At 47.1% G+C, this 25,777-nt stretch overlaps 1 protein-coding gene across 1 annotated transcript in view; it reads left to right on the top strand.

Annotated features, from left to right (window-relative positions):
* Positions 1-25,777, top strand: part of LOC110538394 (serine/threonine-protein kinase WNK4) — an 89,896-nt gene that overhangs the window by 31,403 nt on the left and 32,716 nt on the right. The window contains exons 3-5 of the mRNA XM_036938415.2: positions 6,336-6,508; positions 7,228-7,448; positions 8,791-8,948. Of these exons, the coding sequence (XP_036794310.1) occupies positions 6,336-6,508; positions 7,228-7,448; positions 8,791-8,948 (552 nt within the window). The remainder of the gene's footprint in view (positions 1-6,335; positions 6,509-7,227; positions 7,449-8,790; positions 8,949-25,777) is intronic.

Here is a 25,777-nt window from a genome sequence, read left to right as displayed (position 1 = left end):
GGGAGCAACAAAATGGAGTCGTGGTCAGCTTTTCCAAAAGGAGGGCGGGGGAGGGCCTTATATGCGTCGCGGAAGTTAGAATAGCAATGATCCAAGGTTTTACCAGCCCTGGTTGCGCAATCGATATACCTTGTCTCTGGTTGGCTCTTGAGATTCAGGAAGGAGAAAAGTGGCTGTAGGTTAAAGAAGTACCCTGAGGCACTCCGCACAAATACAAAAAGACCCAAACACTTGGCATGATAATAATCGGATGTCCATTTCATGGCCTTTCACTGTCAATAGTGAATGTCTGTCAGTTTGAACTGCAATCACGTGCAAATCACTACAGTAGTGCAGCAGGTTTCTTAGCAAATCTCTGCAGGTGGATTTGACTGGTTTGTTTTCATGGGAATTAAGATTTGTAATTTACCGGTAGTTAAATAGTTTAATACTATTAGCTCACGAGTCTCTAATCTCTACCAGCCCCTAACCTCTAGTTAGTAGACTATGTATGATGAATTGCCTAATAACCTGTGAACACATTCATTTCCATGATGGCTTCATAGCTAATTAGCTGCTAATAGGCTACATACAATGTGCCTTATTCTAAAGTGTTACTTATCAGGATCTTTGACACCCACCCTTCCCACTCCCACCACACTCTCTCCCCTCCCAGCTGGTTGTGGGTTGCCAGGCCCTGCAACCCACAAAACAGTGCTTATGTAAGGGTGAGATGGCGTTCGCCGGCCAAATATGTAAGGGTGAGATGGCGTTCGCCGGCCAAATACCTCCTGGCTTTGCGGCGCATGCCGAGATCCTCTGGGACTAGTAATATCCCCCTTCAGCGTCCCAGAAAAGGGGGCCAGGTCCCTCCCCTCTCTGGGTTAGAGAGTACTAGGGTGGTCTGAACTGTATGCAGTTCAGACAGCAAGCAAAGTGACCCTATGCTTCCTTGGGATTACATAGTGGCAACTAGCTGTCCAGAACGGTCTGGATTTGGAGATTCACTTTGATTCTTTTGGGATAGATCCAGGCTGAATCACATCCGGCCGTGATTGAGAGTCCTATAGGGCGGCGCACAATTGGCCCAGCGTCGTCCAGGTTTGGCCGGGGTAGGCTGTCATTGTAAAATAAGAATTTGTTCTTAACGGACTTGCCTAGTTAAGTAAAGGTTAAATAATTAAACTCTGATTGTCTGTAAATATAAGTTAGTACATAAATGTTATGATATTAGTTAGATTAAAGAAGATATGCAAGCATGTTTTTGGACAATTAGTTGTTTTTAGCTGCTTGAGTTGTAGTTCCTTGTGCTCCTCCCTGAAGCTATGGTGGTCTTATACAGATTCATACTGATTTATACAGTAACTGACTGCACTACAGCTAGTTGCCGCTCAATCAGTAATCCTGCCTAGAAAATAGCTAAATGTTCTTCTGCCTCAGAGGCAAACCTAAAGCACAGTCATCTGAAGTAAATCGATTTTTCCTAATTGTAACGTAATATACAATGAAGCATTGTTTCTCTACTAATTTCAAAAAGATTGCAGTGTTTAACTAGAAATGTTTCACAGAGTCTCATCTGTAACTGCTGGAGTTCTTAAAAGAACCTGATGGTTCAGACTGGACTCGCTGAACAGACATTTGGTATTTTAGATAAATCCAATAAGTATGATATGTTACGTTTGGTATGGTTACCAAATACATAAGGTTCCTTCAGACAGAAACGATAGGAGAGAGGTTGGTCAGGGAGGATGGGTGGACGTATACTTCAACCATCTAGCAATCCAAAGGTTGCGTGTTCGAGTCGTGTCGGAGACAACTGTAGCATTTCGCTAACTCTTCCCCTAACCCATATTCTAACCTTAACCCAATAAACCTTTTCTGTAAATTCTCCTAACCTTTGTCTTTAGTTCTCCAAACCACCAACATAAATTCTCCCTATAATTCTCCTTTGTTATTCCGATGCAACATGCAACCTGGTCTCAGAAAAATATGTATAATACAAGACCATCAGAGATGTATAATAAGTTACATCATCCAATTTGTATGCTATTGTACAACTGGGTATGACGTATGATATTGTACGACCGCTATTCCATTCATAATGTAACCTAACCTAACATAAAGTATCATACTAAATGGGAGGACAGATTTCCGTACCAAATCTTACAAATTGCCCTGAGGTCAGGTTGCATGGTTGAAGAAAAGGGGCATTGGTGTCAACTCCCTCAGGTTAAAATCAGTGTGTCCTCGAGAAAAACAGGTTGTTCCTGATAAAGGTTAAAACATCCACTCCTTCATTCTCTCTCACATACATTACACACAAACATGCACAGGCTCCATGGTGCTGCATTTGTGTTTCTGGTATTACTTTTCTGCTGCAGTCTCTACCTCAGGAAAGAAGGCATTAACAGTTATTAAAGGGCTGTTTTTTTCTGCTGCCTTGCCAGGGTTTTTTCTGGATCAAACTGGGGCGTAGGTGGTGGGTGTGGCGAGTGCGTGGCCATGGTCATGGCCAATGGTGCGGTCATCAACCAAACATTTTCGAGGCACTCCTGTTGGCCATAGTGACACATTTTTTCATGTGGCGGAGATAAAATGTTGCAGTTTTAAAGCTACTTTTCTGCAGTTCTACACATTTTGTAGAACTGTTATTTATTGTTTTGCTCCTTTGCACCCCAGTATCTCTACTTGCACATTCATCTTCTGCACATCTATCACTCCAGTGTTTAATTGCTAAAAAGTAATTATTTCGCCACTATGGCCTATTTATTGCCTTACCTCCCTTATCTTACCTCATTTCTACATACTGCGTATAGACTTTTTCCCCCTATTGTGTTATTGACTGTATGTTTATTTATTAGATGTGTAACTGGGGGCGGCAGGGTAGCCTAGTGGTTAGAGCGTTGGACTAGTAACCGGAAAGTTGCAAGTTCAAATCCCCGAGCTGACAAGGTACAAATCTGTTGTTCTGCCCCTGAACAGGCAGAACACTGTTCCTAGGCTGTCATTGAAAATAAGAATTTGTTCTCAACTAGCCTACCTGGTTAAATAAAGGTGAAATATTATTTTTTTTGCCATGCTTTCTGAGTGACTGAAATATTATAACAAAATCAATGGGGGTCCCATGTCATGACAAAAATACTCCTGAATGCATAGTTTGGGAAGTTTTTATTCTCCCTGATTGTCTAGCTTTTATTTTGGTGATTGTAAGTTGTTAAATATGATCTTATTAAAAAATGTAAAGGTCCATTATATTTTCTGCATAGTTTTTATCTGGTTTTAGTCATTTAAGTTTACAAAACATTTTTCCATACCGAAAATTACTGTTTGGACATAGGCGGCCCGCCAAGAGTTTTCTATGCAGAAAAAACCCTGTGTGCTCTTGGTATCTTTCTGCCGGAATGTGTTCAACAGCACCGTCATCCAAGAAAAAACGATTGAGAATTCTCCAAAACCACAGCCACTTGGACTGATCTCCTGCTAATGATTCAGACATAGACTCTATATCCACTCTGTAGGCATTGACAAAAAAACATCACCTATTTTGGGCTGAATTCTGGCATTCTCTCAAAGCTCCTGGGCGCTGTTCTCGTTCTTAAAGATCTTTCCCTCCTAAAAGCTTGACTTTGTCCTGGTCAAGTTTGGCACAGCAGGACATGGGTATATTAAACCACAACTTTGAAAGGCCTAATAAAATGTGAGCAGTATTTTATTTGAGTTATGGAGCCAGTGAGTTCCCCTCGCTTCCATTCACTTAACAAAAAAATAAAAAAAAATAAAAGCTCAGTTTCCTGTTAGATAAGTCATACTCAAACTAGCAGGTCCAGGAACAGGCGTGGAGTGCACCTCTTTCTATAGGCAGATAAGATCCAATGTTGTTTGGCTAGTCTGTGGTCAGATCATCATAGCAGCCCACAAGATACAGTATACTCTACATATCTCTATTTGGAGCCGAACAGTGATTTGACACTTACAGAAAAAGCATTTTCTGATGAATACAGCCATTCATTTTTTCTTAGGCAGCGACCCAACATTTTTACATTACAGTGTTGGCAGCCAACTCCATGGAAAACAACTGACAAAAGAGGATCTGTCAATTTCTCCTAAGAAGTGAGCCATCCTGTCTGTATATATAGTGGGGCCTGAGATTATTGACACCCTTGATAAAGATCCGCAATAATTATATTATTTTATACTAATACAATTACTCAGATAAATACATTTTGTTGAACAAGTGTTTATTTTCTCAAAGTTAGGGGCCAAAACTATTGACACCCCTAAAGATTCTTATAAATGAAGTAGTCAAATGTTTGTTCCCTTATTCCTAACAAACAATGAATACATCAACCTTGTGACTCTACAAACTTGGATGCATTTGCAGTTAGCTTTGGCTGTTTTAGATTATTTTGTGCCCAATAGAAATGAATGGTAAATAATGTATTGTGGGGGCGGCAGGGTAGCCTAGTGGTTAGAGTGCTGGACTAGTAACCAGAATGTTGCAAGTTTAAACCCCTGAGCTGACAAGGTACAAATCTGTCATTCTGCCCCTGAACAGGCAGTTAACCCACTGTTCCTAGGCAGTCATTGAAAATAAGAATTTGTTCATTAACTGACTTGCCTAGTTAAATAAAGGTATAAAATAAAAATATCAGAGTCACTTTTATTATAAATTAGAATATGCTTCTAACACATCTTCGTTAATGTGGATGCTACCATGATTACTGATAATCCTGAATGAATCGTGACTAATGATGAGTGTTAGACACACACACTCAAACACACTCTTACACATCATCTTCATGAAATTTGCCAATGGAGCCAGATCAAAGTTGCAGCAAATCAAAGTACCCGTCTTTTACTAGAATTGGTGGCAGAGAGCTAGAGGTGGTAAGTTCACTGCTTCTGACGGCTCCCTGCTGAATGATTTCACTGGCTGGTGTTTGATCACCAAATCCGTTCCTGGTGGGTTGAAAGAGATCTAGAGAGATGGGGAGAGTGAGATGAAGTGACTGAGTGAGGAGCCTCACACCGCTGTTTTTCTTTATGTGGGGTTCATTCCTGGAAGCGGCAAACCCAAAAATAGGTTGTCCAGTGAAGGAAGAAATCAACCCCCTGTTCTCTACCCCCATCACCCCTTCATCCCCCCACCAGCCAGTCATGACCTGCTCCCACTGCCACTCTTACATAAGCTAGGTGTCGTCGTTGGACATCCCGCATCATCCTGGCTCTCTGTGAACTTAGTAAAATGGCCCTAGTGTGTGCTGTAAACAGGACAGGCTTCATTCAGGTTGACTTTGGCACCCACTTTGCACTGTCACTGTGCGTTAGTGTCACGATGCCCGGGTGCCAAATTCTACCAATAGTGCTCCTTGTTGTTGTGAGCTTGGCTCCTGGATCAGGACACTTGACAGAGAATGACAGCTTGGTGTTTGTGGACAGAGCAGGCATGCAGTAGGACAGCCTGTGTTCTGAGTGGGACAGCAGAGGGCAGTGAGAACTACTGGCCTGATATCCCCGCCTTATTGTTGTGTAATCTTTAGAGTGAGTGTGGACAGTTGGTCTCCTACAGCACTTGTCTCCTGGGAGAGAGAGTGAGCGAGAGAGGCGTCTGTCACTTTGTACTGAAATGTTGTCGTGTGTAAAAAACCCATCCAGCATTTTGGAAACACAAACAAACACAAGCTGCTAAACCTCTCTGAAACAATCACTTTCCTTTTCTCTATAATTGATGCATTGATTTCTGAGAACTCTGCTCTAACCCCCTCCAACAACATTGAAGCTAGAGAACACTTGGTGCCATTAGAGAACTGTTACGCGTCAGTGTTTCCAAGCCCCTGGTAGAGTAATGCGTGCCTCATGAGAGGGCTGGGGTTGGCAGGTTTCTGGCTTGGCACAGCTCTTCCTCTTTGGTCTCTGGCACTGGTCTTTTACGTCTCCTCCCACCACAGGCTGATAGTTAGAGTACTGGCTACTGTATCAATACCGTCATCTTTTCACATCTAGATTTTTGTATATATATTTAAAGCTTTATCTGTTTATCTGCAAATATTATGCAGTAAACTCACATGATTGTGTAACCTTATGCAATGAAACCCAGCCCCCTATAATTACATTGAGGGGCCTAGATGCATTTGCAGCGTTGCATAATAGATGACTTAGCATTGGCCTGTACATTGTGTATTATATACTGTATGTTTGTGTCTCGTTCATTTAACCTCTAATTTCAATACTTCTGTATATAACAATGTATTCCCCTCTTCCCTCTCTTATTGATATATTTGTGTTTACTCTATTTTACCTCCATAACCTACTATGTCTCACCACTATAATAATGTATTCTCCTCTTCCTTCTCCAGACGCGGAGGCTGACGAAGGTGGAGCGCCAGCGTTTCAGTGAGGAGGTGGAGATGCTGAAGGGGCTGCAGCACCCCAATATTGTCCGCTTCTACGACTCCTGGAAGGACAACTGCAAGGGCCACAAGTGCATCCTTCTGGTCACCGAGCTCATGACGTCAGGCACCCTCAAGACGTGAGTTAAAGGGATACAAATTGTATGTATCTACGTCCAGTTTGAAGGAAGTTAGAGGTAGTTTCACAAGCCAATGCTAACTAGCTTAGCACCAAGACAGAAAGTATGCTAGCTGTACCCGAAGACTTACAGTCTTTGTGCTAAGCTAGTTAGCATTGGCTCACCAAACTTTTAACTTCCTTCATGCTGGACTCAGATACATAAAAATGGTTTCCATGAGTTCATCTGACTCTCGGAAAATAGATAAAGGTCTTCATTGCCAAAATCCCAAACTATCCCTTTAAGTCCATCCCCCCTGCCTGAGTAAATAGCAGATGGGGAAAAGTATGTGCCATTTTCCTATGTTATCTTCTTGTAAAAGGGTGTGCAAAAGACTCAAAGCAGTTATGCTTTCTTCTGTTCATGTTAGTGAATCTACTGAATTGGTGTGTTAACCATGTGGCTAACATCTGTCGAAATGAAGTGTCACTCTCAATTTGAGCATGACAGGAGAAAATTGTTTCCAGAGACAGATGGAATGGAAAATGCTACCTCATCCTCAGGCTCTCAGATTCAGTGTGAGCACCCCTGGTCCGTGGTGCTCTGTAACTTAGTAACACTTGTTGCTTACACTGTTGTACCCCAAGGTTCCAATCGCTCAGTTGGTTGGACACCAGGGTTTTGGGTTTGAGTCCTGCATAGGCTGCATGTACAGTACTCATATCAGCCTCACCCTGCAGGTACCTGAAGAGGTTCAAGGAGATGAAGCTGAAGCTGCTGCAGCGCTGGAGCCACCAGATCCTGAAGGGCCTCCACTTCCTCCACACCCGCAATCCGCCCATCATCCACAGGGACCTCAAGTGTGACAACATCTTCATCACCGGCCCCACAGGCTCCGTCAAGATCGGCGATCTGGGCCTGGCCACACTAAAGAGTGCCTCGTTCGCCAAGAGTGTCATTGGTGAGTCTCCCAACTACCCACAGCCACTTCAACTGACACTCAGCATGATGGAGTGCATCAGGGCTCTATTCTAGACCCTGTGACTATAGAATATATCTCAATGTAGGATACTTCTAAGGTTTTAAAGTGAGACGTACGTAATAGCTGAAACCTCATATAGAATGTTAAAACGTTTTGTCACCTACAACACTTTACTCTTTGCTATTTGCTTTAATGTCTTTTTAAAATGTTATTACAGAGATACAGTATTGTGTGAAACGGTTATTCAATATTTCAATGAATAAATCATACCTTCCAGTGGCAGTCACTCAGTGTCAAATGGAGTCCCAGTCCCACTGCTACCTGTGTACTGCAGTCCCTTTAGTGTGCTGTGACCTTAAACTGGAGCAACTGTAAATAAAGCCTTCAATGCCATGTTTTATGCTGGCCACTGTATTTATTTGGCGAGGTGTTTATTTTTATACTGTCATGGTGCATGGCGGCTAGTCTTTGGAGTGACGTCACCACGGCTGCCCAACATGTTCTAACCTATCTCACTGCTATCAATCAATCAATCAAATGTATTTATAAAGCCCTTTTTACATCGATGTCACAAAGTGCTGTACAGAAACCCAGCCTAAAACCCCAAACAGCAAGCAATGCAGATGTAGAAACACATGCCTCTATAGAAGGTACGAATCAAAGGGTGCGTTCATAAATTCACTCTGGCTATGTACTCAGGTTTCAGAACACTCATCTGAGTGTGCCAGAGCGCAGAACTACTGATGGATTTACGAACGCGGAACACCCATTGAATATGGCTGGTGTCAATAAACTTCGGCAAAAACTATTAAATTGTTGCCAGCAGCACAGTTAGTCACCAACGCTCTGGATAACCAGCTCTGCTAGGGCAAGTAAAATGTGTTTGGTCTCAGTAATTTTTTAATAGTGTGGGTCATCTAAGTCCCATTTGGAAACCTTCAAACCTACAGACGTTTAACATTTGTTTTACATTATCAAGCTAGTATAAGATTTGGTGTTGTATCAATAAATAACTTATCTTTTGATTACCTCCTGCATTGTTTCTGTACTGCCTTGATTATTTTTTCCATTTGAATACACTTGTACTGTAAATGAATACCAGAACAGTTGGTTGCCAATACACATTTTCCGCACTGTATTACAAGGCACACAGTTGGCTACTTGTTCCAAAGTGGTCAAAGTGAGAATGAATAAAGCCACTGTATTGTGAAGTGTAACTGCAGTTGTCAGTGAAGTAGGACCAGATTTTGCGCCATTCTCATAACCACTACCATTATACCCCCTCCTCACCTCACTCTACCCCCCACCCCCCTCTCTGTAGGGACTCCTGAGTTCATGGCTCCAGAGATGTACGAGGAGAAGTATGATGAGGCGGTGGACGTCTATGCCTTTGGGATGTGCATGCTTGAGATGACCACGTCTGAGTACCCCTACTCCGAGTGCCAGAACGCTGCCCAGATCTACCGTAAAGTCACCAGCGTGAGTGGATTTCTCTGTCTCTGGTGGTTTCTGTGTGTCCAGTCCATGTTGTTCAGTTTGTCTGTTGTTTCGCTAGATGTCGGTCAGATCTGAAGAGAAATTTGGCCATCAGTTTGCAGTTTGACAGCACCACTTGTTCAGTGTAGTGCTGCTTGCCTCTGGGAAGAGGTAAGCAGGAAAGAGGCATTCAAACGGCGTGCAACATGTGCAAGGATCATCATCTCTTGTTCCTTTCAACTAACTGCTGTTCTCTCTTTCTCTATCCACCCCCCTCTCAGTCTTTCTTTTGAAGTTGCTTGCTCTGCATCACTAATGTGACACAAAAACACTCTCAATTACATACTCTCAATTGAGCATTTTGTAGGTCTCGCTTCATTGTGAATGCTACCTACGTTCTCACTTCCATCCGGTCTCCTAAAATAGAAACCCTCCCTTTGTACCCAATCCTGTTATCTCTGTTACTGAGTGTTTATCACACCACTAATGCTAATCTAACATCTCTCATTCTATGCAATGCTGCTGGGACATTTCTCCTCAGCAGAGTCAATTACAGGGTCTCTGTGGAGCTATAATGGTATTTACCAAATGGACGCCTCTCTTTCACTGCTATAATCAGTTGTTGCACCGTAACGACCAGATTTGGAAGAGCTGAAGGGCTCGGGCTTGATTGCTAATTACTGGAATTGGAATTATGCTTTAAGTCTTTTACTTGTCGGAGAACGAGGTCCACATGCAGGAATGGGGACGTCTCCACAATGCTGGATTGTCTCCACTCCACAATGCTGGATTGTCTCCACTCCACAATTTTGGATTTCTTTGCCGTCATTTTGCCAAACATACTGAAATCCCCAAGGACGATCATGCACGTTGTGGATTAATTTACATGCAGCTCTTCCAACTTGATTGACGCAGTAAGAACCCACGTGTTAGCTGTGTGTGTGTGTGTGTGTGTCTGAGCTCGCTACAGCCCTGGAACAACATGAGCAGTATTTAGTGCTAGAGTCCAAAGGAGTTATAGCTTTGAGGAAGCAAGGCTCTTACTCCGTTATGGGTTTTCTGCCAGAACCACAAAAGCAGTTCTCCAACCTCTGTATTCAGATGTTCTCTAGCCAGACTCTGTATTCAAATGTTCTCCCCAGCCAGCCTCTGTATTCAGACGTTCTCCAGCCAGCCTCTGTATTCAGACGTTCTCCAGCCAGCCTCTGTATTCAGACGTTCTCCAGCCAGCCTCTGTATTCAGACGTTCTCCAGCCAGCCTCTGTATTCAGACGTTCTCCAGCCAGCCTCTGTATTCAGACGTTCTCCAGCCAGCCTCTGTATTCAGACGTTCTCCAGCCAGCCTCTGTATTCAGACGTTCTCCAGCCAGCCTCTGTATTCAGACGTTCTCCCCAGCCAGCCTCTCTATTCAGACGTTCTCCCCAGCAAGCCTCTGTATTCAGACGTTCTCCCCAGCAAGCCTCTGTATTCAGACGTTCTCCCCATCCAGCCTCTGTATTCAGACGTTCTCCAGCCAGTCTCTGTATTCAGACGTTCTCCAGCCAGTCTCTGTATTCAGACGTTCTCCCCAGCCAGTCTCTGTATTCAGACGTTCTCCCCAGCCAGTCTCTGTATTCAGACGTTCTCCAGACAGCCTCTGTATTCAGACGTTCTCCAGCCAGCCTCTGTATTCAGACGTTCTCCAGCCAGTCTCTGTATTCAGACGTTCTCCCCAGCCAGTCTCTGTATTCAGACGTTCTCCCCAGCCAGTCTCTGTATTCAGACGTTCTCCAGACAGCCTCTGTATTCAGACGTTCTCCAGCCAGCCTCTGTATTCAGACGTTCTCCAGCCAGCCTCTGTATTCAGACGTTCTCCAGCCAGCCTCTGTATTCAGACGTTCTCCAGCCAGCCTCTGTATTCAGACGTTCTCCCCAGCCAGCCTCTCTATTCAGACGTTCTCCCCAGCAAGCCTCTGTATTCAGACGTTCTCCCCAGCAAGCCTCTGTATTCAGACGTTCTCCCCATCCAGCCTCTGTATTCAGACGTTCTCCAGCCAGTCTCTGTATTCAGACGTTCTCCAGCCAGCCTCTGTATTCAGACGTTCTCCAGCCAGCCTCTGCATTCAGACGTTCTCCCCAGCCAGTCTCTGTATTCAGACGTTCTCCAGACAGCCTCTGTATTCAGACGTTCTCCAGCCAGCCTCTGTATTCAGACGTTCTCCAGACAGCCTCTGTATTCAGACGTTCCCCAGCCAGCCTCTGTATTCAGACGTTCTCCACAGCCAGTCTCTGTATTCAGACGTTCTCCGGCCAGTCTCTGTATTCAGACGTTCTCCGGCCAGCCTCTGTATTCAGACGTTCTCCAGCCAGTCTCTGTATTCAGACATTCTCCCCAGCCAGCCTCTGTATTCAGACGTTCTCCCCAGCCAGCCTCTGTATTCAGACGTTCTCCCCAGCCAGCCTCTGTATTCAGACGTTCTCCCCAGCCAGCCTCTGTATTCAGATGTTCTCCCCAGCCAGCCTCTGTATTCAGACGTTCTCCCCAGCCAGCCTCTGTATTCAGACGTTCTCCCCAGCCAGCCTCTGTATCCAGACGTTCTCCAGCCAGTCTCTGTATTCAGACGTTCTCCAGCCAGCCTCTGTATTCAGACGTTCTCCAGACAGCCTCTGTATCCAGACGTTCTCCCCAGCCAGCCTCTGTATTCAGACGTTCTCCCCAGCCAGCCTCTGTATTCAGACGTTCTCCCCAGCCAGCCTCTGTATTCAGACGTTCTCCCCAGCCAGCCTCTGTATCCAGACGTTCTCCTGCCAGCCTCTGTATCCAGACGTTCTCCAGCCAGTCTCTGTATTCAGACGTTCTCCAGCCAGCCTCTGTATTCAGACGTTCTCCAGCCAGCCTCTGTATTCAGACTTACATTCTTACTTGCACTGTTGTTTCTTATTTGTGTTGACCTCAGCAGATAAGGATCTCCATGCTCCATTCATACCACAGTTCAAATTCAGCCGTGGGGCTTGACCTATAAAGGAAATTAATAGCAGATTATTACTGAGACTACAGCAAATGGCCACCATTCTCCTCCTACACTTGGCCACAGTCTGACATCATTTTATGACAATGTCTGTGTCATCAAATTATCTTGTTCCCTTTCTCAGAGCTATATATTTATGCTATGATAGGAGAGCTGTATATCTTTGTTTACCTGATGGTGAAAGAGGAACGAAGTGGTCTATTGGTGGAATGATATCACTGTCATGTTTATTAGCCTTCACCAACAGGACAAACAGTGGGTATTATATATGGCTCAAGTGTCCCCTGTGCTGTGTGACGTGTGAGATGAGATATTATACGGTGTCTGCACAGAAAGACCGATTTTGTTTTTCCTTCAGGTGAGATACATTGCCTTTTCAAGTAGGTGTAAAAGCTTTGTCCTCCCTCATTCCTGTGTGTGTGTGTGTGTTTTGCATGTGTGCAAGTGTGTATTGTGTGTGTTTGTGCATTCTCAGACATATTCGTTGAAATGTGTGTCTGTGTGTGTGTATTTGTGTCTGAACATGTATCAGTATGAGCATGTGTGTGGGCGGCGGAATGACGCCAGTGTGTGGGTGCACAAAAGCCAAGACAATGCCCCCAAGTAACTTTCAAAAACAACAGAGTAAATCCTTTAGCCAATACACCTACAGCAAGTTAACTTGGACAGTAACACTGTCTTGTCTGGAAGTTTACATAAGTTCTTACAGAAGCAGAACATTACCCAGTGCGTCAGCTGAGGAGGGGTTGCCGCCGCTGACAAAGGACATTGATACGGTGAACTGGCCCAGCATCTCTCCTCCAACTCGTCAAAGCCGTCTCTGTGCTGTGGTCTGACTGAGTGTGTGAGGAGACATACACAGCCTTGTGACCAAGGCGTTAGCGGATGCCCGCTGCGCCTCTTAAAAAGTATGTACTACCAGTTTACTGCTGTGTATCTGGCCTGTTAAATGTCGTCATAAAATCTATGATTGTAAGGTGGTCCTCATAAGAATGTACTCTAATTGGTTAAGGATATGTACCTGTAAAGCCACCTAGGGACTTCCTAGGATAGGATAGCTGGTGCCAGCTATACACAGTACAGTACCAATTGGATACACAGGTCCTTCCCTAGGACAACAGTACTAAGGGAGGGGTTTAAAGAGGTATACTCAAGGAGTGGCATACAGGTTATAGTAATCCTTTCTGGAGGGAATCACAATTTCAAAGGTTCATGTACACAAGATTTGCCCCTATGTTATCTTGAACAAGAGGCATGTATTGACTGTGTACTATCTACTCAATAATAGATACACTACATGACCAAAAGTATGTGGACACCTGCTCATCGAACATCTCATTCCAAAATCATGGGTATTAATATGGAGTTGGTCCCCCTTTTGCTCCTATAACATCCTCACTCTTCTGGGAAGGCTTTCCACTAGATATTGGAACATTGCTGGGGGGAGGGGGGCACAAGAGCATTAGTGAGGTTGGGCACTGATGTTGGGCGATTAGGCCTGGCTTGCTGTGGGCGTTCCAATTCATCCCAAAGGTGTTTGATGGGGTTGAGGTCAGGGCTCTGTACAGGCCAGTCAAGTTCTTCCACACTGACAAACCATTTCTGTATGGACCTCGCTTTGCGCACGAGGGCATTGTCCAAACTGTTACCACAAAGTTGGAAGCAAGTGTACCTATGATGAAGATTACAGTCCTCTCTCATCTTTTTAAGTGGGAGAACTTGCACAATTGGTGGCTGACTAAATACTTTTTTGCCCCACTGTACCTGTCAGCAATGGGTGTGGCTGAAATAGCCTAATCCACTAATTTGCAAATATAGTGTATGTTCATTCAATGTGCAGAATACAGAATATTATACATTTCCATTGATCCTACCAACAACCTCAACATATTCGTGATTTCACATGGTAAGGAGAAAATTGCATTCTAGGAATTCCAGGAACCTTTGTTCCACACAACAAATTACCATTAAACAAGAAGTCACCAGGGTTTAATGAAGGCTTCAAGGAACAGGAGTTCCTGGCAGCTTACCAGAGTGTGTAGTTAACATGGCTACCAGCCCTCTAACCCTCCCCCCTCTATCAATTGTCCAATGAGTAACAAATGGCGAGAGTCACCTCTGTGATGAATCTTGTTGAATCAAATGAGTAGATCTCAAGCACCACTGAGCCATTCATTCACCTTTCTGTAACAATTGCTAAGAGGATAAAGCTAAGAGGCTTGTGTGATTTCAGTAGATCTGTGTGGTAAGGTGACGTTTACGTCACAGTATTGGGAGGTGGGATTGAAAGTCATTGCCTGAAGCCCCATACCTAAGCTCACAGTCTTCACTGAGTGGCAGTCATATTGTTTTCAACATGGGGTCCAACTATGGGGTGAACAAGGTCTTACCATGCCTTGATTCAGATGGGTTGGGTTAAATACGGAAGACACATTTCAATTGAATGCATTCAGTTGTACAACTGATTAGGTGTCCCCCTTTCCCCTTATTGAACATGATCTGACTCCATACAATGACATCTTGAGGGCCAATTAAAGTCAATGGGAGAGTCAGACTAATCCGTACATTGCCAATTCCCTACGTACTGCCCACAAAACCAAAACCCTCATGTGCTGCTATGGGGGTACATTGCCTGTTGCCCTTTTTAGTGAGGGTGTGAGGAAACAGACACCCCTGGCCATACCCTCTCTCCAACACCCCTGGGCTGACCCTCTCTCCAACACCCCTGGCTGACCCTCTCTCCACCACCCCTGGGCTGACCCTCTCTCCAACACCCCTGGGCTGACCCTCTCTCCAACACCCCTGGGCTGACCCTCTCTCCAACACCCCTGGGCTGACCCTCTCTCTAACACCCCTGGGCTGACCCTCTCTCCAACACCCCTGGGCTGACCCTCTCTCCAACACCCCTGGGCTGACCCTCTCTCCAACACCCCTGGGCTGACCCTCTCTCCAACACCCCTGGGCTGACCCTCTCTCCAACACCCCTGGGCTGACCCTCTCTCCAACACCCCTGGGCTGGCCCTCTCTCCAACACCCCTGGGCTGGCCCTCTCTCCAACACCCCTGGGCTGGCCCTCTCTCCAACACCCCTGGGCTGACCCTCTCTCTAACACCCCTGGGCTGGCCCTCTCTCCAAAACCCCTGGGCTGGCCCTCTCTCCAAAACCCCTGGGCTGGCCCTCTCTCCAACACCCCTGGGCTGACCCTCTCTCCAACACCCCTGGGCTTGACCCTCACTAGTCTCTACTATTTTCTGCCTCCCAACCAGCCAGTGTTGTGTAGATGTTGTAACTCCACAGCCCCTCCTCTACCTCTCTACTCCACTGCTGGGTTATAATTAGCTAGCAGAGCCATGGACGCCACCACACCACCACTGTCCCTCCTCCTCCACATGTTTCTGCCCAAACACCGAACACACACCAGGCAATAAGGAGCTCTGACGCACTTCCTTTCTGTGTTTGTGGTGGAGGGGGGGGGGGTTAAAGGATCTGCCGCTGATCCAGAAATGTTCTGTTCATCCTGATTGTGTTTGAAATCAAATCGAATCCAATTTTACTTGTCACATGCGCCGAATACAACAGTGTAAAGTAAAAAATAGATAAGTAAAACATTTTTTTAATAATAATAATGAAAGAGCAGCAGTAAAATATCAATAGCGAGGCTATGTACAGGGGGTACCGGTACAGAGTCAATGTGCAGGGCACCGGTTAGTCGGTTACTATGTTTCAGCGCTTGTTTCCAGTGACAAAGAGAGGGAGGAGGGAGATTGGTGAGATGAAGAGAGACATAAAGAATAGAGAACTTAATTAAGGTGTTATAATTGACATAGTTATCCCTGTTTTAGTGGTCATCTCCCGAGGCAGACCATACTAACACACGTGCTCTACACACACGTACATTGTAATATTGTATGGTGGTATTTTACATTTTGTATTGTAGATATGTAGTGGTGTAAAAATGTTGTACTGTTTTATCTTTTGTTTTATATGTAATGTAAGTGCCTTAATGTGTTTGGACCCCAGGAAGAGTAGCTGCTGCCTTGGCAACAGCTAATGGGGATCCCTAATAAATACAAAGGCCCCTCTCAAAGAGAAAAATAATAACAGTGTGAAAAACAAACATAGAAGGAGCTCTCTCTGTCTCGCTGTCTCTCTCTCGCTGTCTCTCTCTCTCTGTCTGTCTCTCTCTGTCTGTCTCTCTGTCTCGCTGTCTCTCTCTGTCTCGCTGTCTCTCTCTGTCTGTCTGTCTCTCTCTCTCTCTGTCTCGCTCTCTGTCTGTCTCTCTCTGTCTCTCTGTCTCGCTGTCTCTCTCTCTGTCTCACTGTCTCTCTCTGTCTGTCTGTCTCTCTCTCTCTGTCTCGCTCTCTGTCTGTCTCTCTCTGTCTGTCTCTCTGTCTCGCTGTCTCTCTCTCTGTCTCGCTGTCTCTCTCTGTCTGTCTGTCTGTCTGTCTCTCTCTCTGTCTCGCTGTCTCTCTCTCTGTCTCGCTGTCTCTCTCTGTCTGTCTCTCTGTCTCGCTGTCTCTCTCTCTGTCTCGCTCTCTGTCTGTCTCTCTCTCTCTGTCTCGCTCTCTGTCTGTCTCTCTCGCTGTCTCCCTCTCTCTGTCTCGCTGTCTGTCTCGCTGTCTCTCTCTGTCTGTCTCGCTGTCTCTCTGTCTCGCGCGCTGTCTCTCTCTGTCTCGCTGTCTGTCTCGCTGTCTCTCTCTGTCTGTCTCGCTGTCTCGCTCTCTCTCTCGCTCTCTCTGTCTCGCCGTCTCTCTGTCTCGCCGTCTCTCTCTCTCTGTCTCGCCGTCTCTCTCTCTGTCTCGCCGTCTCGCTCTCTCTGTCTCGCTCTCTGTCTCGCCGTCTCTCTCTGTCTGTCTCGCTGTTTCTCTCTCTGTCTCGTTCTGTCTCTCGCTGTCTCTCTGTCTCGCCATCTCTCTCTGTCTGTCTCGCTGTCTCTCTCTCTGTCTCGCCGTCTCTGTCTCCCTGTTTCTTTCTGTCTGTCTCGCTGTCTCGCTCTCTCTCGCTGTCTCTCTCTCGCTGTCTCTCTCTGTCTGTCTCGCTCTCTCGCTGTCTCTCTCTCTGTCTGTCTCTCTCTGTCTGTCTCTCTGTCTCACTGTCTCTCTCTCTGTCTCACTGTCTCTCTCTGTCTGTCTGTCTCTCTCTCTCTGTCTCTCTCTCTCTCTCTCTGTCTCGCTCTCTGTCTGTCTCTCTCTCTCTGTCTCGCTCTCTGTCTGTCTCTCTCTCTCGCGGTCTCCCTCTCTCTGTCTCGCTTTCTGTCTCACTGTCTCTCTCTGTCTGTCTCGCTGTCTCTCTGTCTCGCTCGCTGTCTCTCCCTGTCTCGCTCTCTCTCTCTCTCTGTCTCGCTGTCTCTCCCTGTCTCGCTCTCTCTCTCGCTCTCTCTGTCTCTCTCTCTGTCTCGCCGTCTCTCTGTCTCGCCGTCTCTCTGTCTCGCTCTCTGTCTCGCCGTCTCTCTGTCTCGCCGTCTCTCTCTCTCTGTCTCGCCGTCTCTCTCTCTGTCTCGCCGTCTCGCTCTCTCTGCCTCGCTCTCTCTCGCCATCTCTCTCTGTCTCACCTTCTCTCTCTCTCTGTCTCGCCGTCTCTCTCTCTCTGTCTCGCCGTCTCTCTATCTCTATCTCGCCCTCTCTGTCTCGCCATCTCTCTGTCTCGCCGTCTCTCTCTCTATCTCGCCCTCTCTGTCTCGCTCTCTGTCTCGCCGTCTCTCTCTCTCTGTCTCGCTCTCTGTCTCGCCATCTCTCTCTCTGTCTCACTCTCTGTCTCGCCATCTCTCTCTCTGTCTCACTCTCTGTCTCACCGTCTCTTTCTCTCTGTCTCGCCGTCTCTTTCTCTGTCTCGCTGTCTCTCTCTGTCTGTCTCGCTGTTTCTCTCTCTGTCTCGTTCTGTCTCTCGCTGTCTCTCTCTCGCTGTCTCTGTCGGTCTCGCTGTCTCTCTGTCTCGCCATCTCTCTCTGTCTGTCTCGCTGTCTCTCTCTCTGTCTCGCCGCATTTCTCTGTCTCGCCGTCTCTGTCTCCCTGTTTCTTTCTGTCTGTCTCGCTGTCTCGCTCTCTCTCGCTGTCTCTCTCTCGCTGCCTCACTCTCTGTCTCGCCATCTCTCTCTGTCTGTCTTGCTGTCTCTCTCTCTGTCTCGCTGTCTCTCGCTCTCTGTCTCGCTCTCTCGCTGTCTCTCTCTCTGCCTCACTCTCTGTCTCGCCATCTCTCTCTGTCTGTCTTGCTGTCTCTCTCTCTCTCTCGCTGTCTCTCTCTCGCTGTCTCTCTCTCGCTGTCTCGCTCTCTGTCTCGCCGTCTCTCTGTCTTGCTGTTTCTCACTCTGTCTCTGTCTCTCTGTCTGTAACGCTGTTTCTCTCTCTGTCTCGTTCTCTGTCTCACTGTCTCTCTCTCTCTCGCTGTCTCTCTCTCGCTGTCTCTCTGTCGCTCTCTCTCTCTCGATGTCTCTGTCTGTTTCGTTGTCTCTCTTTCTCTCTGTCTCGCTCTCTGTCTCGCCATCTCTCTCTGTCTGTCTCACTGTCTCTCTGTCTCGCCGTCTCTCTCTGTCTTGCCATCTCTGTCTCGCTGTTTCTCTCTGTCTGTCTCGCTGTCTCGCTCTCTCTCTCTCTCGCTGTCTCTCTCTCGCTGTCTCTGTCTGTCTCGCTCTCTCTCTATCTCGATTTCTGTCTCCCTGTCTCTTTCTGTCTATTTCGCTGTCTCTCTCTCTCTGTCTCTCTCTGTCTTGCTGTCTCACTCTCTGTCGCCCTGTCTCTCTCTCTGTCTCGCTGTCTCTCTCTCTGTCTCGCTGTTTCTCTCTCTGTCTCGTTCTGTCTCTCGCTGTCTCTCTCTCGCTGTCTCTGTCGGTCTCGCTGTCTCTCTGTCTCGCCATCTCTCTCTGTCTGTCTCGCTGTCTCTCTCTCTGTCTCGCCGCATTTCTCTGTCTCGCCGTCTCTGTCTCCCTGTTTCTTTCTGTCTGTCTCGCTGTCTCGCTCTCTCTCGCTGTCTCTCTCTCGCTGCCTCACTCTCTGTCTCGCCATCTCTCTCTGTCTGTCTTGCTGTCTCTCTCTCTGTCTCGCTGTCTCTCGCTCTCTGTCTCGCTCTCTCGCTGTCTCTCTCTCTCTGCCTCACTCTCTGTCTCGCCATCTCTCTCTGTCTGTCTTGCTGTCTCTCTCTCTGTCTCGCTGTCTCTCGCTCTCTGTCTCGCTCTCTGTCTCGCCGTCTCTCTGTCTTGCTGTTTCTCACTCTGTCTCGCTGTCTCTCTGTCTGTAACGCTGTTTCTCTCTCTGTCTCGTTCTCTGTCTCACTGTCTCTCTCTCTCTCGCTGTCTCTCTCTCGCTGTCTCTCTGTCGCTCTCTCTCTCTCGATGTCTCTGTCTGTTTCGTTGTCTCTCTTTCTCTCTGTCTCGCTCTCTGTCTCGCCATCTCTCTCTGTCTGTCTCACTGTCTCTCTCTCTGTCTCGCCGTCTCTCTCTGTCTTGCCATCTCTGTCTCGCTGTTTCTCTCTGTCTGTCTCGCTGTCTCGCTCTCTCTCTCTCTCGCTGTCTCTCTCTCGCTGTCTCTGTCTGTCTCGCTCTCTCTCTATCTCGATTTCTGTCTCCCTGTCTCTTTCTGTCTATTTCGCTGTCTCTCTCTCTCTGTCTCTCTCTGTCTTGCTGTCTCACTCTCTGTCGCCCTGTCTCTCTCTCTGTCTCGCTGTCTCTCTCTCTGTCTCGCTGTCTCTCTCTCTCTGTCTCGCCATCTCTCTCTCTCTGTCTCGCCTTCTCTGTCTCGCTGTTTCTCACTCTGTCTCGCTGTCTCTCTCTGTCTGTCTCGCTGTTTCTCTCTGTCTCATTCTCTATCTCGCTGTCTCTCGCTGTCTCTCTCTCGCTGTCTCTCTCTCTTTGTCTCGCTGTCTCTCTCTTTGTCTCGCTGTCTCTCTCTGTCTTGCTGCCTCTCTCTCTGTCTTGCTGTCTCTCTCTCTGTCTTGCTGTCTCTCTCTTTCTCGCTGTTTCTCCCTCTGTCTCGCTGTCTCTGTCTGTCTCGCTGTCTCTCGCTGTAATATCTAACAAGTAATCTAACCTAACAATTTCACAACTACCTTATACACACAAGTGTAAAGGAATGAATAAGAATATGTACATAGAAATATATGAATGAGTGATGGCCGAACGGCATAGGCAAGATGCAGTAGATGGTATAGAGTACAGTATATACCTATGAGATGAGTAATGTAGGGTATGTAAACATTATATAAAATGGCATTGTTTAAAGTGGCTAGTGATACATTTATTACATCAATTTTTGTCAACGGGACAACAGTAACAACGGGACAAAAATAAGCATACATTCAACAATAACAATAAGCATACAGTAGAGTACATGTGCAGGTTGATTGGTTTGTCAGACACTGTCTCTCAACTTATGGCAGGCAGCAATGTAGTGCGCTGCCAACCCACAGCTCTCTGTGTCCTCCCCCAACAGGTCGGGTAGCATACTCTCATCAGAGAGGTCTTTGAAACCTTGAATAAGGGTTTCAAATTTGGGGAAATGACACTCTAATAGTTTTTTATTTTTTACATTTTGTCAGGAAATGCAGCTCCGTCTCAGGTTCTACTGTTGTGCAGTGGTTGCACAGCCTTTCCTCTACAGGGAGCCAGGTTTTCCTGTGTCTACCCTTCTCAATGGCAAGGCTGTGCTCACTGAGCCTGTACTTTGTCAAGGTTTTTCTAAGGCTTTGATCAGTAACCATGGTCAAAAAATTTAGCCACAGTGTACTGTCAATTTAGGGCCAGATAGCACTGCATTTTGCTTTGTGTTTGTGTTTCCCAATAAGCAATATAGTTTTGTTTTGACTGTGTTGTAATTTGGTTGATCCTGATTGATTGGATGTTCTGGTCCTGAGGCTTCAGTGTGTTAGTGGAACAGGTTTGTGAACTCAGCCCCAGGACCAGCTGGATGAGGGGACTCTTTTCTTTGCTCAGCTCTTGTCTCTCCGTTTCTCTCTCTCAAATTCAGATTGCTTTATTGGCATGAAATACAATTGGTAGGTATTGCCAAAGCAATATAGTGGTACAGCATTTCAGTAAATACAGTGCAATGCATTGAGGATAATAAAATACAGTTCATTTCAGTAGTAGTAATAATAGTACATATAATGTATACATGTATACAGGTACAACACTTCTGCTGTTGTACTGTGTAATCTTCGGTCAGTACATTTAATTAAATACAAATAAGATTATAAAAAAGAAAAAGAAATAACAACAGAATGTACATGATGATTGTTACACTATGTATTACTAGTAAGTTATATACAATGTAAATACTACAGGGAATTAATGGTCATGGGATGTCCCTCAGACTATGGCAGTCATATACATATCTGGCAGTAATATTTGCGGTTTCTCCCTCAACCAGAATAATTCCTAGCTTTATGTCATTGGTAAATGCACAGAGGTTTCTCCCTCAACCAGAATAATTCCCAGCTTAATGTCATTGGTAAATGCACAGAGGTTTCTCCCTCAACCAGAATAATTCCTAGCTTTATGTCATTGGTCAATGCACAGAGGTTTCTCCCTCAACCAGAATAATTCCTAGCTTTATGTCGTTGGTAAATGCACAGAGGTTTCTCCCTCAACCAGAATAATTCCTAGCTTTATGTCATTGGTAAATGCACAGAGGTTTCTCCCTCAACCAGAATAATTCCCAGCTTTATGTCATTGGTAAATGCACAGAGGTTTCTCCCTCAACCAGAATAATTCCCAGCTTAATGTCATTGGTAAATGCACAGAGGTTTCTCCCTCAACCAGAATAATTCCCAGCTTTATGTCATTGGTAAATGCACAGAGGTTTCTCCCTCAACCAGAATAATTCCCAGCTTAATGTCATTGGTAAATGCACAGTGTTACGGTGCGTGAATGAGGACCCAAAAGCGAATTAACGTAAACAGAGCTTCTTTAATAACAAAACATAGGTAGGCTCAGATGGACCGGCAGATTCCGACAGGACAGGACAAGGTTGCAGCAAACATGACGATAGTCTGGTTCAGGCATGAATAACACAAACAAGAATCCGACAAAGACAGAAACAAAAACAGAGAGAGATATAGAGGACTAATCAGAGGGAAAAAGGGAACAGGTGGGAAAAGGGGTGACGAGGTAGTTAGGAGGAGACAAGGAACAGCTGGGGGAAAGAGGGGGAGAAAAGGTAACCTAAAACGACCAGCAGAGGGAGACAGGGTGAAGAGAAAGGACAGAAACAAGACACAACATGACAATACATGACAGTACCCCCCCACTCACCGAGCGCCTCCTGGCGCACTCGAGGAGGAAACCTGGCGGCAACGGAGGAAATCATCGATCAGCGCACGGTCTAGCACGTCCCGAGAGGGAACCCAACTCCTCTCCTCAGGACCGTACCCCTCCCAATCTACTAGGTACTGATGACCACGGCCCCGTGGACGCATGTCCAAAATCCTACGGACCCTGTAGATGGGTGCGCCCTCGACAAGGATGGGGGGGGGGGGGGGGGAAGACGAGCGGGGCGCGAAGAACGGGCTTGACACAGGAGACATGGAAGACCGGGTGGACGCGACGAAGATATCGCGGAAGAAGAAGTCGCACTGCGACAGGATTAATGATCTGAGAAATACGGAAAGGACCAATGAACCGCGGGGTCAACTTGCGAGAAGCGGTCTTGAGGGGAAGGTTCTGAGTGGAGAGCCAAACTCTCTGACCGCGACAATATCTAGGACTCTTAGTTCTACGCTTATTAGCAGCTCTCACAGTCTGCGCCCTATAACGGCAAAGTGCAGACCTGACCCTCTTCCAGGTGCGCTCGCAACGTTGGACAAAAGCCTGAGCGGAGGGGACGCTGGACTCGGCGAACTGAGATGAGAACAGCGGAGGCTGGTACCCGAGGCTACTCTGAAAAGGAGATAGCCCGGTCGCAGACGAAGGAAGCGAGTTGTGGGCGTATTCTGCCCAGGGGAGCTGTTCTGACCAAGACGCAGGGTTGCGAAAAGAAAGACTGCGTAAGATGCGACCAATAGTCTGATTGGCCCGTTCTGCTTGACCGTTAGACTGGGGGTGAAAGCCGGAAGAGAGACTGACGGAAGCCCCAATCAAACGGCAAAACTCCCTCCAAAATTGAGACGTGAATTGCGGACCTCTGTCCGAAACGACGTCTGACGGAAGGCCATGAATTCTGAAAACATTCTCGATGATGATTTGTGCCGTCTCTTTAGCAGAAGGAAGCTTAGCAAGGGGAATAAAATGAGCCGCCTTAGAGAACCTGTCGACAACCGTAAGAATAACAGTCTTCCCCGCTGACGAAGGCAGTCCGGTGACAAAATCTAAGGCGATGTGAGACCACGGTCGAGAGGGAATGGGAAGCGGCCTGAGACGGCCGGCAGGAGGGGAGTTACCGGACTTAGTCTGCGCGCAGACCGAACAAGCAGCCACGAAGCGACGCGTGTCATGCTCCCGGGTGGGCCACCAAAAACGCTGGCGAATGGAAGCAAGCGTACCCCGAACGCCAGGGTGGCCAGCTAACTTGGCAGAGTGAGCCCACTGAAGAACGGCCAGACGAGTAGGAACGGGAACGAAAAGAAGGTTCCTAGGACAAGCGCGCGGCGACGGAGTTTGAGTGAGTGCTTGCTTTACCTGCCTCTCAATTCCCCAGACAGTCAACCCGACAACACGCCCCTCAGGGAGAATCCCCTCGGGGTCAGTGGAGGCTACTGAAGAACTGAAGAGACGAGATAAAGCATCAGGCTTGGTGTTCTTAGAGCCCGGACGATAAGAAATCACGAACTCGAAACGAGCGAAAAACAGCGCCCAGCGCGCCTGACGCGCATTAAGTCGTTTGGCAGAACGGATGTACTCAAGGTTCCTATGGTCAGTCCAAACGACAAAAGGAACGGTCGCCCCCTCCAACCACTGTCGCCATTCGCCTAGGGCTAAGCGGATGGCGAGCAGTTCGCGGTTTCCCACATCATAGTTACGTTCCGACGGCGACAGGCGATGAGAAAAATACGCGCAAGGGTGGACCTTGTCGTCAGAGAGGGAGCGCTGAGAAAGAATGGCTCCCACGCCCACCTCTGACGCGTCAACCTCGACAACGAACTGTCTAGTGACGTCAGGTGTAACAAGGATAGGTGCGGATGTAAAACGATTCTTGAGGAGATCAAAAGCTCCCTGGGCGGAAACGGACCACTTAAAGCACGTCTTGACAGAAGTAAGGGCTGTGAGAGGAGCTGCCACCTGACCGAAATTACGGATGAAACGACGATAGAAGTTCGCGAAGCCGAGAAAGCGCTGCAGCTCGACGCGTGACTTAGGGACGGGCCAATCAATGACAGCTTGGACCTTAGCGGGATCCATCTTAATGCCTTCAGCGGAAATAACAGAACCGAGAAATGTGACGGAGGAGGCGTGAAAAGAGCACTTCTCAGCCTTCACAAAAAGACAATTCTCTAAAAGGCGCTGGAGGACACGTCGAACGTGCTGAACATGAATCTGGAGTGACGGTGAAAAAATCAGGATATCGTCAAGGTAAACGAAAACAAAGATGTTCAGCATGTCTCTCAGGACATCATTGACTAATGCCTGAAAGACAGCTGGAGCGTTAGCGAGGCCGAAAGGAAGAACACGGTATTCAAAGTGCCCTAACGGAGTGTTAAACGCCGTCTTCCACTCGTCCCCCTCCCTGATGCGCACGAGATGGTAAGCGTTACGAAGGTCCAACTTAGTGAAAAACCTGGCTCCCTGCAGGATCTCGAAGGCTGAAGACATAAGAGGAAGCGGATAACGATTCTTCACTGTTATGTCATTCAGCCCTCGATAATCTATGCAGGGGCGCAGGGACCCGTCCTTCTTCTTAACAAAAAAAAACCCCGCTCCGGCGGGAGAGGAGGAGGGGACTATGGTACCGGCGGCAAGAGCTACAGACAAATAATCTTCGAGAGCCTTACGTTCGGGAGCCGACAGAGAGTATAGTCTACCCCGAGGGGGAGTGGTTCCCGGAAGGAGATCAATACTACAATCATACGACCGGTGTGGAGGAAGAGAGGTGGCCCTGGACCGACTGAACACCGTGCGCAGATCGTGATATTCCTCCGGCACCCCTGTCAAATCACCAGGCTCCTCCTGTGAAGAAGAGACAGAGGAAACAGGAGGGATAGCAGACATTAAACATTTCACATGACAAGAGACGTTCCAGGAGAGGATAGAATTACTAGACCAATTAATGGAAGGATTATGACAAACTAGCCAGGGATGGCCCAAAACAACAGGTGTAAAAGGTGAACGAAAAATTAAAAAATAAATGGTTTCGCTATGATTACCAGAAACAGTGAGGGTTAAAGGTAGCGTCTCACGCTGAATCCTGGGGAGAGGACTACCATCCAGGGCGAACAAGGCCGTGGACTCCCTTAACTGTCTGAGAGGAATGTCATGTTCCCGAGCCCAGGTCTCGTCCATAAAACAGCCCTCCGCCCCAGAGTCTATTAAGGCACTGCAGGAAGCTGACGAACCGGTCCAGCGTAGATGGACCGACAAGGTAGTGCAGGATCTTGAAGGAGAGACAGGAGTAGTAGCGCTCACCAGTAGCCCTCCGCTTACTGATGAGCTCTGGCTTTTACTGGACATGAAGTGACAAAATGACCAGCAGAACCGCAATAGAGACAGAGGCGGTTGGTGATTCTCCGTTCCCTCTCCTTAGTCGAGATGCGGATACCTCCCAGCTGCATAGGCTCAGCACCCGAGCCGGTAGAGGAAGATGGTAGTGATGCGGAGAGGGGGGCAACGGAGAACGCGAGCTCCTTTCCACGAGCTCGGTGACGAAGATCAACCCGTCGCTCAATGCGAATAGCGAGTTCAATCA

Source organism: Oncorhynchus mykiss, chromosome 12 (assembly GCF_057628025.1).
Source record: "Oncorhynchus mykiss isolate SJ-2025 chromosome 12, ASM5762802v1, whole genome shotgun sequence".
Taxonomy (NCBI): domain Eukaryota; kingdom Metazoa; phylum Chordata; class Actinopteri; order Salmoniformes; family Salmonidae; genus Oncorhynchus; species Oncorhynchus mykiss.
Note: the sequence above shows the minus strand (reverse complement) of the source record. Positions and strands in the feature narration are given on the sequence as shown.